Genomic DNA, 15,689 nt, shown 5'->3' on the forward strand with positions numbered 1-15,689 from the left:
TGCGTACCTGGTCAGCATCTAGCAGAGTTGAGGGTCTCAGTAGATTTCGAGCATTCAGTTATTACTTTCAGAACCGAGCTGGGGTTTGTGAGATGCGTCTGTTAGCAGTTCTTTTGCGGGCTCTGGTTACTTATTTCAAGTAAGGTGGAATTTCGAAGGCCAATTATTTGAAAATCAACACTGGCGGAAAGCACAACGTAGCTAAGAAGATACAAACAAAGGTTCTTGCATGGTTGGAACTTCATCAGCATTTGGTTCATAGGTATCTGTGTTTTTGCTGCCACAAACCGCACTGAATTTTCGAAAACATGTGATCCATTCACGTGATCCGTTAGTTGTCATCAGATCTGATTGGAGTGCCTGGTTCGCATTCGCACTGTTTAAGGGCATTTAGCACTCACGATGGCGTGCAACAATTATCATAGAATTAGAACGGCTTCATAGTTACCAGGGTGTGCGATGCCATTGAATACAGGTGTAGATAGTTTCTTGGAAGGGGGCCTCAATGTCAATGACCGCAGAGATGTCAACACGATGAGAAATGTATCAGTGGAATCCGTAGTGCAGGAAAAATTTTCTAGACAGAATTCTTACCTCTGATTAACCGAGTGGTTCATCCTCACTTGTTACGCTTTTTCTTGTTTGAAGGGACTGGCGCTCTTGAGGCTTTTCATTACTGCATACAGTGAATTTTCCTTGTTAGGGCGATCCACTGTAGGGAATGCTTTCTACGGGAGAGAATTTTTCCCGTAGAGAATTGTTTTTTGTTCGGAGGGACTAATGAAGTGAGGATAAGGTATGATCCTAGGAATCCCAATCGTGCGAGGCCATTAAACTTTCCAAAGACTTACATGGACATATGTGAGCCTTTTGTGGACGGCTGTTTGTGACTGATCCTTCCAGGATCCAGCTACATCATTGTCTTCAATGAATCTTCCAAAGGTTCTTACTAACTGCTGAATACTGGTGTAGCGGCGTTACTACTTATGAGGCACGCGAGTAGTCTGTGGTCAAACCCGTGTGTATGTGTAATGGAAGTTGGAGTTTATTTACGGAACTTGTGGAACTTCTTTTCAGTGTTAGTTTACAATTGTGTAACAGTCAATGAATGTCCATGAAAGTTCAAGAAGACGCGTGAGAACGTTCAGTTCTTAAAAATTATGCGCATATGAGACGTTTACTTTCCTGTCCAATAGCTCGTAGCTGCTTAGTTGGTTTTTGCTAGCAAACGACTTCACAGCAAAGGGTTTTATTCCTGGTATTACGGTTTCCAGAATTGCTATAAGGCTGAATAATGGCGTGTTCAAATCGATTCAGGTTTTCTCGTCCGGGTGGACCACAGAGTTTGTCCAATAAGGTCGGTGGGGTATTCGGGTCAAACCTCTTTCCCAAATGGTTCAGTATTCAGAATGAACAAAATTCCAGAATCCAAAGATCGACGATGATTTTGAACGATTCACAAACGGCTGATTACAGCTGATTACTGTGCGCACAGATGAACGTGCGCGGAGAAAAACAGTTGTGCACTTGAGAAATGAGTTGAGGGAGATGGAGTGAACAGAAAATGCATTGTAAAAGGTCTTCTGGCGAGAGAAGCCACAAAAAAATTAATAATGACAAGTGGGGTCAACAACAGAACCCTGGAAATAGTTTATGAAGAACCAAAGACAAGCAGATTTGACATGATTCTTCCGCTGTGGGCGAACGAGAGAATACATGCTATGTTGCGTCCCGGTTCCAGGTGTTGTGCGTAGAAAAAAAACAGAGACAAATAATTGCAAAAAAATACTAAGCGTGGGTTCTTGAATGTTCTTTTAGTTGTTGTCGAAGACCAGTATGGATCAAGCATCTGTTGGAGCGAGTTGTATGCAAAGCATCCGGCAATAACTTGAACATGGTACCAGATAGGAATTCTCCTTGGCTAGCAGACCGGCATCGCCGTTCTTCATTGGCACACTCACAGCTAAAGCTCGTTCGGTCGGCTGCGTGCTCTGCCAGTTGCGACACTTCGCCTGAGCTGCATATTCATAGTCTCCATTCAAGTAGATTGGGCGTCTGCCAATCCACAGACAGGGTGCACTACAAAGGGTTACGGGAGATGGATTTTCTGTTACGGGTTATGCCCAATGTATGAGAGAGTACAAGATAGCGTAAACGAATAGGTAAGTTTTCATGAGCTGGATTGATGGCATTGCAAGGTGAAGGACACATCAAGAAAAGGCGGTTAGTGAGGAATAACTGGTATTTCTGCATGAAGGTACATCTGCGAGAATTTGATGATGAGAAGCCTGAACGTGAAGACCTGGAGGCACTAGTGAAAGGGTAAGGGTAAAAACTGGCATGTGACTAGAAGCGTGCATATAGACAACAGACTCGAAAGAAACAAACTGACATGTTTACGTGTTAGAATAAACTCACTGAAAAAGTGGCTGATGGAAGTAAAGATAATCTTTGTGAAAACCCTGAAGGTGAGTAATCGAAATCAAGTTGAAGTACAAGCTTGCCACTCGATATTTAGACCGGTAAGTGTTAAATTAGTCTTCAGCTGTAGCTCCCTTTTGGTGCCTGACTGCCATGCCATCCGAAGGAAGCATGAGGGCTAGGATACTGCCAGATCGCCCAAGCCTAGACAGGAGAAGTCGAGATGCAGAGGTCGGATTCGAACCACGGACCTTCCGGTCAGTAAATTCACGCCATAACCACTGAGTCGTCTCGCCCCCCTGATGAGTGTTAGGGAATACGTTCGCCCAGTTGGAGGACCATCTTCATAGTCTTACACATGACAAAAAAGAACTTTGGAGACGTGGGCTGGTTTTTAAAGATGGAGTATAAGCTATGGAAGCCTTCAAGTGGGAAATGTCGGGTGGTGAAAAAACGAATAAAAAGAAGCCGAATTCATTAAAATCTTTAAAAATTCAAGTCAGCTGACCGATTCGCGAACTACCAGCACAGACTGGGGAAAGAAATGGTGACAAAAATGATATATTGAAGGGCGTTGGTGTTACCGAAATTGAGCAGAGAACATTGTTGTCGCGCGTAGAAGAGTTTTCACCCAGACTGCCGAAGAAGTCAGCTATATAACGTAAATTATCTGCTCATCTACGGTGAACAACCTCAAAAAAAACGGCAAAAATTCCTAACCATAGAATTATCTTCATTCGGAGACTGACCAATGAAGTAAAAAAAGGTGCATCATAAGCTGTTTCATGAAAGGAACCAGAGGAGGCTAGAACAAGGAGACAAGTGGGGAAAAGTAACACGTGTTACTATCCTTCCCAGGTAGGGTTTGAGGTGGAACAACAGGACGACACCTGCCATACAATTTGTGGACGGGTCCAATAAAACGATCCCAAAGATTTTGAGTGTAGGTGAACCGTGTTATCTCTGCCGAGCACAGCCTCACTCAGCTAGTCTGCAAGTTACTTCGGTAGATAGTAACAGAGGCCGAAATTAAATGCGAAAAAATTCCTCTTAGAAACTATTCAATCAATTAGGATGGCCTTCAACAACTCGGCACCCGATGAACCAGGTCACAGTGGCCGATTGATGGAATAAAATTGTGTAATATACACATTATTACTGATGATAGTAACAGTAGTAATGAGAAAAAATCATTCGACACAACTTGCAGGTATACGAATTAGTGGAGAAAAACATTTTGCCAAGGGTGGGATAAAAAATTTGATTTACGGGGGGGGGGGGTACAAAGTTCAACGCCATCACCTGAATGTTAAAACTAAACTTGGTCTCGAATGATAGAAGCAGTGGGATTCCCACCATATTACCTGTTGTTCAACACTTGAGCAAGTCAAACAGGATGTAAGAAGGAAAAACCGGTACCAGAATCGATTTTACATCAGGACTATTGAACTGCAGCCTTGTAGACGTACAAGCTCTGTGTGTGGAAACCAAGGAATGAGTCATCAAATTTGGTAAAATTGATTTGGTACCGACAGATGTAATAGGTTTGGTGGATGACTTGTGGCGCCACCCAACAACAGTTCCTGAAAGACTGGATTCGGTCCACTGATTCAGGGTTGAGCAAAAGGACCGGTTGCCGGGAGATTCACCGCAACAAAACATACGTTTCATCGACGAAAAACAACGGAGGAATATTGGTGACTTTCGTGAAATGGAATTAAACAGCTTTGCCATCAGTGGATTTCAGGTGCTACATATAAACTACTGTTATAGTCGTAAAACTCACGCAGGATCATCCATGACATCCTGTCCGTCGAAGGTGAGGATCTTGGCCTTGGGCGCGCCTCGTCCTTGAATGAGACTCATGAAATCGTCAAATATGACTTCACCCTTGGTAAGGAAAATAGACACCAATCAAAAGGTTAATAAATCAATAAATCATGCTTCCAAATGACTCAGAGAGAATGAGAATTCCCAAATTCATCGGAAATGAAATTGGAAGACTCACGTTGACATTAACCAGTGGCACGTTGTAACGATACATGGGCGGGACAACGTAGTCCATGTTGAACACGTCAGTGCTAATTAGCGGATAAAAGGCTCGACCAAGACCGATTTTCGTGGCAGAACGCTGACACGCATAGATTGAGCCCGAATGAGCCCCAGTGAGATGATCGCTTTGTCTCAGGTCACCCCGAAGACGTTCGTTTCTGGCTACCAGATAGAGCTGCACGTGAATGAGAAGAGAACGCTCATTATGGTGTGGAACAACTTTCGCCGTGGTAAAGGGTACAAAGAAAGCTGGATTTGTCCTGGTGAATACAACATTCAGAATGAAGAGAATAGCAAGGCGGTGTCTATACGCGATGACAACTGGTGGTTACGCTGCGTGGCCGGTAGCGTCAGCACACCACATGATCTGTGCCTGTTTGATATAGCCAATCAAAGTCAATGCAACTTTTTTCGGTACCGCAACCAATCAGAACGGAACTAAATACCAAGGTGCTTGTTACAGAATGTCAAAAATTAGTTCTCCCGAAAATTTGTTTGGCAAATTGGATTACACAAAGGTTTCGAAGATATGGTTGGAGGAATTTTTTGTATACGGGTACCGAAGAGAGTAAAGTTGTTCGGTTCAATCACGTTGGACGCCTTATGGACAGCCAGCCAGTCATAAATATACAAAGGGTCATCTAGCGCATCTGAGAGAAACTTGGAAGACATCCTATTCAAACAACACACGACTTTTAAAAACGGTTTCCCTCATAAGTATTAGGAGAGCCAGCTCTGAACGTAACGGGGCTGTATAACAGCCAATGGAATAACCGTTTTTCGTTGGGACAAATTTCATTGGTTGTTCTTCACTCGTCCTTGACAGGTGAGTTGTATTCTTAGTATCACTTTTTTGGACCCACTTGTACGCGACAGTGATCAATAGATCAGCCAGCTCGCACGTTCATTGACTTCTTCTGGTTTGTCCAAGCGCACCAGGCTATCAATCGGCTATCCAGACCGGGGTTCACGGTAACAAGAAGGCACTAGGCCAGACCGGGTTCACGGTAACAAGAAGGCACTAGGGAAACTGTGGTCCACAACAATAAAATAGTCAGGAATGTATCGTACCGGTTGAAAAATGAGGTGACCTTTAGTTGAAGAATGTCATAAATCCTTTGGAATTCAGCGCAGCCCCCAGTGAGCATGAGCTTTATTTGCAGAACATGTTGTTCAAGCAAGTTCCCTGTGGAGAGCGATCACGTTTACTTTGACGCCATCAGTAGGCACATCTGTTTCTGATGTTGTTGTTTGCAACGTAACACCAGATCCGACCAGTGGTTGTGGAACGCACTGCTTCACGGTCTGGGATCTCACGATGAGTGTTTATACAGTGATCAATAATGAAATCGATCCACCCACAACCTGAAGAACTCAACAATACTGAAAACAAGAATTTAATGGGCTTAAGTTCCGTAATGTCTTTCATCAGGTAACGATTCTGATGGAAGACAACTGGATGACGTGACTAGCTTTTCGGTGTTGAGAAAGTGAGAAACTGCTGTTGCATTTCTGTAAGTCAAACTAACAACGCTCGAGGTATTAACAAGCGCAGCACGGTTCCGTTTATTGACAGACAGTTGGAAGGGTCTTGAAAGAGAAAGGGGGCAAGCAAAAAGTCCATGTTGTTGTGGAGTGCCGTCTAGATCTCAAAGAGATGTCACTTTGTGATCTAGTTTCATCGGTGTTGGAACGCCAGTTTTCCCCCGAGGAATAATGTAAAACGGATGTCCCCCAATTTGACAATATCCTAATCGGAACGTTAGAGGGAAGATTTCTTGAAAGGTAATGTAGAGCTGGACAAGTTGGATGGTACTTTTTTCCAAATCAGTTGCCATCCTAAATCAGGATGGAATAGCAGGAAGGAAAGCAGCTGGATGCATGAAAAGGCCACCTCACTTCTGCGGCCAAAAAACAGCATGTAATGCACCCTCTTGGAGCGGGTGGCCACTATGCTTGCCAGGCTGGGGGTTGGAAAAAAATCAGTGCATTGTCCGATGACTGATAAAATCCACTCCAGGTGTCTTCAGACCACGGCTCGCCAAGTTGCTTTATCCTGTTTTGTGGCTTGCTGGACGGTAGTGCAACTCTGTATCGGTCCCTTGGCTTCCTGCTCCACCCACTATGGTATGTCAAAGGCACGGTAGTTCTACACAGCCCTTTATGGAGGCAAAGGAAAATCACAGAGTCACAGAGTGTTCCACAAGGTCGTGCCAGAATGTCCGTGAGGGGGCGAGAAGCGTCGAGTCAAAGGTGCTTGACTCGGATTGGCTGGTATTCTGACCAATCAGAGCATGCCTTCGTTCGGTCCGTGTCCTGCACGTGACACATCCGTCCAACTGATGTGGTGTTCGGTTATTAGGGACGGCTGGCCTCCGGACATGCTGCCCGCTATTAATTTTTTGGCTGTTTCGAGAAGTTTTGGAGCATGCGAATAGAGGATTTTTTCAAGTTGAAATGATGAAAATTAATCACACAAGGTCAGGAGGTCTTACCGTTTTCCCCGCCAGTTGGGGATAATGTCTAGGCACATGTGTCTTCTTGGGCTCCTAAAACCAAAAACAAACATTGAAAGCACTTTAGTGACTGATGCAAATCAAAGTGGGTGGTTAAACAGTCGGCGGGCGGGGGGGGTTCAGCCTGATCCTTCGGAACCAGGCAGGGTGAAATTCGCAGACTGGGGTTGTCGATTGTCCATATTCAGGTTACTGTTTAGCGCGATTTTTGGATAAAAATTCGTATGCACTGTTTCGCTGTTACAACTCACAAACATGTGAGCTGGTCATTTACAGCGAAAACTTGCACAAACGGACTACCTACCAACTGAGCCGTGTTCGCCTTCGAGGTCTTGCACATGGAAAATGCAATGTTCTCTTTTTTCGGAGAAACACAAAACATAGGAACAAGTAACTGTTTTTTCATAAGGGAAACTGCTCACAAGGTTGCTGAAAACTCTTCGACAGCCCACGACCGGTTTCGCCCTTCCACTCCGGGCTCATCAGGTAGGCGCACTCCCCGAGTTTCCGTCAACCTTATGCTCTACTTGAACCCAAATTGGACTGGTTTCGAGAAATACACTCAGTTAATTCTCTCGTGAAAACCAAATTGATTTGCAAATGAGTGTAGTTCTCGAAAACAGTCCAATTTGGGTTCAGGTAGAACACAAGGTTGATGGAAACTCGGGGACTGCGCTTACCTGATGAGCCCCAAAGAGGGGTGAAACCGGTTGTGGGCTGTCGAAGAGTTTTCAGCAACCTTGTGAGTAGTTTCCTTAATGAAAATATACTGCGATATCTCGAACATTGTGCCAACTGAATAATGAGGCGGCCTGTTTGCAGTACATTCTGTTGTAGAGTATCATAAACGAGAGATTCAATTGAGTCTCCCGTGAAAACCAAATTGATTTGCAAGGTGGGTGTATTCTCGAAAAGTAATTTGTTTCCTACTTTGAAGTGCAGTTTAATTTGGGCTTAGCAACAAAACGAGGATACCTTGATCGCGGCAAACGTCCAGCACCATAGACTACAGTGTCTCGGCCATGTTTGTCAGATGCCAAAATACCGTCTATGGAGGTGTGCTGTTCTCCGTGTCTCATTCAGAATGGAGTAAACCACCAGGTGGACTTGGCAGAAGGGTGCGAAAGAGATTACAGAGAGTTTGGGTATTTCATGTTATCCAGAATGGGGTCCCTGTGACTCTGCCTGCACTCGTCCGAAAACATGGCAATAAACGGAAGCTGATCGATGTCAGCGGCTTTCCTACTATCAGTTTCTTCCCAACTTCTCTCACTGAGTGATTGGAGGTGCAGACACCTCAGAATGCTTGCAATAGGTCAGAACTAGGTACCCTTCCTCATCTACTCTTTTTATCTTCTTTTCACTCTGGGGCTCTAAATGTAATTACACGAACCGTATGGTTGTACGGCAGTGAATCATCAGTGTCAACACTGATGTTGTTGTCTTTGATGATGATGATGATGATGGTGATGATGATGGCGATATCTAACATACTCACTCATCTCACTTGACCGCTTTTCGGAGCCAACAACGAATATAAGTTGTATGACTAAGAAGCTCGTCATCCATGCAGAGGGGTAGTTTTATTGTATTTGGCCCCAGGAACTGAATTTAAAAGTATGTGCTAGCTGGCTTGCTGCAGCCCTTTGGTACAGAGGCAAAGTGAAGTGTCTGACTAGGCATCACTTCAAATTAGGCCGAGGAGGTGCTAAAATGATGGTTCCGACACGAGGGCACCAACAGTTGTTTTAATCTCCCTTCCGAAAGATTGGCCTTTATATTGAATCGCAGCTGGTTCGGGATGTCAATTTGTGCTCCCAAGGATGTGTTCTCGGTTCGAAGGAGACTGCTTTGGGATTACTGGTACTCTCCCCAGAGTAAGAAAGCAGCACGGTAGCATAACCTAATGCACAAGCCAGGCAGTCATCATCATCATCATAATCATCGACAGCATGACATCAGTGTTCAACACCGATGCTTCACTGCCGTACAACCATGATTTATTTGAAAGCCTTATTGTAAAGAAAAGAATAAACGTGGATGGGGGAGGGACTTAGTGCTAGCTTAACACAATCATTAGCCAGGCTGTCGCTTAACAGGATAGCTATTACCACAGTGCACAAAAACAGTGGCATAGGAAGGTGAACATAGACCTGTCGTTAGCCGACTGTTTACACATTGCGTTGTTGTATTGGCCTGCATATACACGCAAGTCTTGAATGATCCATGACGAGTGGCATGCCTTTGGAGTAAGATGATATTATCCTCAGACAAGTTGGCGAACAAAACATGTGTGCTTCGTAGATGAGCAAAGTTAGGCTCTTCAAAATCAAAGTGCAACACGAACACCGCACGTGAAAAACGAACAACAAGCAAATGCACGAAGACTCACCGGTTTCGGAATCGGCAGTGTGACTGACTCGGCCGTAGGTGGCTAATGTGTACAAAGATGATTGATTGGTTAAGATACCGCTTTTGAGGACGACAAAGTAATAAACAAAACGTTTGTTTCTGAAGGTTTACACTCACCATACTGAGGATCCGCCATCTGTTCGCTTCTTCGTTCGTCTTCAGATAGAACATATCATGCTCCTTCACAAACACCATCGCACCGGTTGGTAGCGTGTGCGATATCTTGCGTAAGTCATTCTCCTTTTCAAAGACCATGGCCTGGAAGGGCGAACAGAGGCAGACTACTGTATTGTTGTCAGTCAACAAGCTTTTTTCTGTGGAGGCTACACAAGGCCGTGGGTAACTTTGTCTATCGCTTCAATGTTTGAACACAAATTCCACAGATTGGGGATCTCGGGTGAGCCCTATAAGGACGAAAGCCTATATGCACTAGAGGTTTTGATAAGCAAATCCCTTTTGGGTCGGATTGGATAGGGATGGAGTTTAGCTCTCTTTATTTTATGGGTTAAGTGGTCGTACCTGAGATCTGGCTGAGGTGACGTCTTCAGTGTGGGGGAAGAGTTTCTTATCCTTGAATGGGGGCCACTATAACCTTCTGCTCACAATTACCACTGAAAAGGCCTGCCAAACTTTGGTCTCCATTTTACTTGTAACGTTGAATTACTGTCCCTTAGGTTATTCCCCCAGATCAAGCGCCACTGTTGTAGAGTAACTATTCTTCCTGAGGATTTAAGAAGCCTGTACAAGTATTAACAAGAGCCCCAAGAAGGGCAAAACCGGTCGTGGGCTGTCGAAGAGTTTTCAGCAACCTCGTGAGTAGTTTCCTTTATGAAAATATACTGCGATATCTCGAATATCGTGCCAACTGAATCATGAGACCGCCTGTGTACAGCATATTCAGCCGGATGATATCATAAACGAGAGATTCAATTGAATCTCCTCGGAAAACCAAACTGATTTGCAAATGAGTGTATTTCTCGAAGATAATAAATACTTTTTGGCAGCACACGGTACAAATGCTGCTGATGTATTGTATCACATGACTTACCCCAAACCCGTTGATTTCACCCACGCGTGGGGCAGAAACTTCAGTGGGAGTGGTCAAAGGCTGATCCCTTGGGCATTGGCATTTTTCAGCGTCTGCCAGTTGTTCCTTGAATTGTACTTGAACTTCCTGTTGGTGACAAGTTATATCAAAGATACTAACGTGTCCTCATGCGGAACTCATAACCATGACATGCACAGCCAACCACTAAAACCAAAGGTAAACGATGTATCATTCTGTACACATGTGGTCTTGGGGAACAAAGGACGTAGGTTACTTTGTCAACTCAGGACAAAGTTGAAATTCCGAGCTATCCTCAGGGTTTTCTAGATACTGGACGGCAGTACTCTCAAGTACACATCCGTTTCGCCAAGGACTAAGCGGTTTTGGCAGGCCATTTGGTCTACAACTTTTGTTTCAGTTACTCTGACCAGCTGACGAGCCTTGATAACCCGATTTAAGTAGACGGTTCACCCGTCTTGGCTACAGATGAATTTTAAACGGGGCTAACCCTGCCTGGCTCATGTCTCGAGATGCAGACATGAAGCCCGAATGATTCATAACTTTTATCTCCAGCCTCTTGGATTTCGATACACATCTTCGGACCTAATGTCAACACACCTCAGAACTAGCCTGGAACACAGGCAGAATTTATCGCTTCTTGAAGCTCGCTGGAATCAGAGTAGGACGATTTCGAAGGTTTATGGAGGTGACAGGTTCCACAGAGTGACAGTGGACTGAACACTTCAACGATGTGGTTTGCTCAAACACCCTTTGCCGCAATGAATACATGTTGGTACCTCAGTAAACTAAACATCGCATGTGTTACGAGGTCCAGTTAGAGGTAAAATCTAGGTCAAAACTCAGCACACCACCTTTCGGATGAAACTTTGAACGCATCATGATTTGACTACGACTGGCTAACAGAGATTGTGGCTAACCTACATTGGAGCAGTGTCGGGTATCGCTCAGGCAAGTCTTCCACGTCAATTATGTTGACTGTTTGAGTGAAAACTTCTTCAGTGAAAGCCCAGTTTGGTTTGAATTGTATACAAATTTTGAGATTCAAACTCTCAAACGTGGACGAAATAGCTATACAGTGCTTCTGGGCTCACTACTTATAAAACATGATGGATGAACATAATAGCTGTTGCTACTATCTACGTTAAACCGGACACTGTGAGATGAGGCCGGACAACTCGATTCTCCTGTGAGAGAAATGAATTCAGAATAGCTTCTGCCTACACCCGCTACAACGGCGTGTGGCGGTTTTCAGTGCTGTTGTGGATCTAGCACGATCGAATGTATTTTCTAGGGCAATTCAGCAGAAATATCTGATGTGATGTAACAGTGGATGCTACTGATGAGACATACGAGTAGTATTTTTTGTCGCAAATCCGCTTCGCCTCTCGTGAAATGTGAGATCTATTACGGAATATGTGGAGTCGCTTTGTGGCATTTGCCTGTATTTGAGTAACAGTCAATGAATATTCAGGAAAGTTTAGGAAGACGCGTTCAAGGAGAAGATGGATATTCAGTTTTGTAAACAAGATGCATATGAGTTTTGCTTTCCTGTCCATTGATCTGTAGCTGTTCCCGTGTCCAGAGTTTGTAACTGTCACAACTCCGCAGCGAAGGCTTTCGTCCTTTCAATAAGGGTGCAATGATGGAAATTTTGTTTTAATACGCTGATTACATAAGATATCAGGGCTAATAGACTGGAGTCAGTGTACATCCTCTAGTAAATATCACAGACGCGCATGATGGAAATTTTGTACTAATACGCCGATTACATAGGATATCAGGGCAACCCTTTCAGAATGTTGTTGTGACAAGAAAAGAGGGAAAAGAAGCAACTCACCGGGCGAGACAAGTATTCTCGAATCATGTGAACGATGGTTTGCTGGTTTTGCTCGTCTTTTAAGTCGCAGTAACCTGGATCACCTTTTTCACCCTAGAAGTAATGGAAAACTGATTGAATAACTTATTGGAACAAGCAGTATCCATTGCACGAATAGTGGACTTTCATAGTTGCGCTTAAAAGAAGCTTAAATGAAAGCAAGGTGAAGAGGACTTACGGAGTTTCCGGAGTCAAGCCGTCCGTAATAACCGAACGTCACATCATTTGGACGGATGTGTCATGTGCAGGACACGGACCAAACGAAGGCACGCCCTGATTGGTCACGATGCCAGCCACTCTGGATCGAGCACCTTTGGCTCGACGTTCCTCGTCCCCTCACGGAGATTCTAGCACGACCTTGTGGAACACTGTTACTACGCTATAAATAAAGCTGTAAAAATTTTCCTTAGTCTCTATAAAGGGCTGCGTTGAGCCACCGTACCCTTTGATATACCATAGTGGGCGGAGCAGGAAGACAAAGGACCGATGCAGAGTTGCTCTCCCGTTCAGCAAGACACAACAACTGGCGACGGGGATGGGAGAGAATCGGGATTCAACCTACATGCTAAATAATGAGTTGGGGTTGTTGCGGTGTGATATACCATGTTTAGTCAAAACTTGGTGAAGTTTCTCGTTTCTCAACATTTTATTCTCGGGCAGCTCGATGTCGACGACATGCCTGTTTCATTCTCACCAGTATCACAAGCGTTAGATTTGTCCTTATGCCGACTCACAGTGGTTTGGTTATGTCCGAAACAGCTTTTCATCTCGCCTCCTGCCGATCGCACGATGCTCAGGCTGGGAATCATATTACCAACTCCAGGCCAGCCAATCAGCCTTGTGGTGATCCAGAGAGTACCGACGCCTTGCCAACTCAACCAGATGTGTATTGTGTGGTTCAAACCCTCCGGAAGGACTAGCTGTCAGAACCAACTAAAATTGAACTTTTCTAGAAGTCGTGCACTTCTGAGATGGTTATACCGTTCAATAAAAATTCGGGAACTATCTAAGGATGGCTTCTTCTGAGTGTTAGTATTTGTTGTCGGAAGTCTTTCTGGGAAATGAACACAAGGAGTATCTCGGTATGTGTCAGGCGTACAAAGTGCACGCAGTGAACATCGTGACACCATAAAACGAAGCTGTGTCGAAGGCTTCTGTGTAACAGTGCTTTTCAGGCGCCGTAGTCACGGTTTGTACGTTCAGCCGCCCCACTCTGAACAGACCACCTTCAAGGCCAACTCATAGAAGAAACCTTTTGGTCGGTCCGTCAGTGTAATCTTTCGACGGGGATGGACAAATGCGCTACCTCAAAGAAGCTATCCGCGCAAAGAGACCAATTTTAGTCAGCACTCCTGAGAGTGGTTGGGTTGTTTTATCTGGAGATCCACCCGAAGGTACTACTGGAGGTAATCTCTTTTAATAAATGTTTTTTTCTGGAATAGAGTAGAACATTGGAATAAGTTTTAAGGGAAGTCATGCCAGCGAGACTTCTGTCACTCAGAGGCACTATCGACCGGAAGCCTAAATGTTGACGGAACACGTAGAAGCCCACTGTGGTACTGTTGCATGCCGGTTATTTCTAGTAGAGTATTTCGCTCCACACAGAGTTGGAGTGATCTTTATTGGGATTTAAGAGTGATCTTCAGAAAAGTATTTGTCCCGACTCTTACGAGTTCAAAGTCACGTGGTCTTGGTGTGCATGTGGGGGTAAAGCGGGCTCGCTTGAGGGAAATAATGCAGTTTAGTTCTTTCATTAGTTTGCCGAGAATCGTATCAACCACAGAGACCTGTAAGTTGCTTTGATAAGTAGAGCAGTTTCTTGTTTAGATCGACTGGCTCAGAGACGCGGGCTACCTCCGGTTCCTTTGCTAGTGCTTGTAATCAGAATACATCAGCAGAGTACAAAAAAATACTGTCAGCTTGGTTAGTGAAGGAGAAGACGGAAGAAGCGAATAACACAGTTTTACGATGTTTGGTGAACCGAAGCAGAAGAATCCACTATAGCTCTGCTTTTCAAATGATTGCTCATAAGTTCTTCGCAGTTGGTTTTGTCTGTCGCGGTTTAACTCGCACTGTGGCATCCAGTTTATACAAGGAGATATGAGGCAGTTAGTTATCTGACTTACCCTCTGACCTGGCGGTCCGGGTGGACCAGCAATTGCCACCTCTTTGCACTGCTCCAAGGAACAAACACCAGGCGGGCCTTGTTCTCCAGGAGGACCCTGTAATATGAATATCATCAGTGGTGTAACAAAGATTTATCGGCTAATTTGGGCATTTTGGCAGATTCGCAGTTTGGATACTAATTTTGTGAATCTGGGATATACGTGAGTGAATGTACTTTGTGAGTACCCGGAACCAATATGAGAAAAGCAACTCAAGCGCGGGTTGAGTCGCTAAAAGTGGAATGAAGTGGCACGTACTCTTGGTCCAGTAAATATCCCATCTTTTAGTTATAGTTCCAGTTTGGAATAGCTTCTTAGTTTCATCCACCTTCCTGAGACAAAGTTGTCTCATGGAAATTGAAGAATCTATGAAGCTCTCACAAATGTGCTAAGCTTCTCGGTAGATAGAAATACATAGTCAGTGTCAGAGGAACATGGTGCACTAGAAGGGGAATAGATCAGTCTAAAACTAAGTTGACTGAAGAATTGCAGAGATGAGAAACCAGGGGGGGGGTGAGATTGTCCTACCTGTATGATTGTCGGTTGAACGGCAGGAGGCTCACATGTAGCAGGGCAGGTACCAGGAGGCCCTTGGGGACCCTAATGGAAAGAGAAAGAGAGAAAGCGAATCCGTAGTCAGGTTAAAAGAGAGTAGGACAGTTTTGAATCTAGAGATGTCTACGTGGTATTTAATTCGGGTGCAGTTGCTTCCTAATGGACGAATACAGATATTACTACTCATGCAGTACAAGTAATGCAAAACTGGTAAACTAATATTGCACACGTATACTACGGGTGTAACAGTGGATACTACTGATGGGGCTTGTCAGTATTACGTTCTCTCAATAGTCAAGGAATATCCAGAAAGTTCAGAAAGACGCGTTCAAAGAGAAGGTGGATATTCAGTTTTTGTAAGCAAGATGCACATGAGAGTTTGCTCCCCTGTCCAATAGTTTGTAACTGTTCATTTGGTGTTTTCCGCTAAGCAACTTCGCAGCTAAGGCCTTCTTCCTTTCACGGGTGCATCGGATGAGGTGGATGGACTGGGAAATGCCTCAAAATGAAATATTTAAAAAACATGCTGTCTACTTTAACGTTAGTCACTGTTGAATCAAATATAGTGGTAAGCTTTTTTTCGCACCACTTTTTTGAAATGTGTTTTCGTGAAGAGTGAACCA

The 15,689-nt window shown here is 44.3% G+C and overlaps 1 protein-coding gene across 1 annotated transcript; it reads right to left on the reverse strand.

Moving 5' to 3' along the window:
* Positions 1–1,246: 1,246 nt before the first annotated feature.
* T265_06392 (hypothetical protein) lies at positions 1,247–15,554 on the reverse strand (the record flags this gene model as incomplete). Its single annotated transcript, XM_009171640.1, has 11 exons — positions 1,247–2,079; positions 4,208–4,311; positions 4,430–4,648; positions 6,969–7,022; positions 9,382–9,423; positions 9,519–9,659; positions 10,450–10,575; positions 12,308–12,400; positions 14,473–14,568; positions 15,040–15,111; positions 15,438–15,554. 11 exons carry the CDS (start codon positions 15,477–15,479, stop codon positions 1,842–1,844), a joined length of 1,227 nt encoding a protein of 408 aa, XP_009169904.1.
* Between the last annotated feature and the right edge of the window lie 135 nt (positions 15,555–15,689).

The sequence above is a fragment of the Opisthorchis viverrini genome (genome assembly GCF_000715545.1).
Source record: "Opisthorchis viverrini unplaced genomic scaffold opera_v5_130, whole genome shotgun sequence".
NCBI classification, from domain to species: domain Eukaryota; kingdom Metazoa; phylum Platyhelminthes; class Trematoda; order Opisthorchiida; family Opisthorchiidae; genus Opisthorchis; species Opisthorchis viverrini.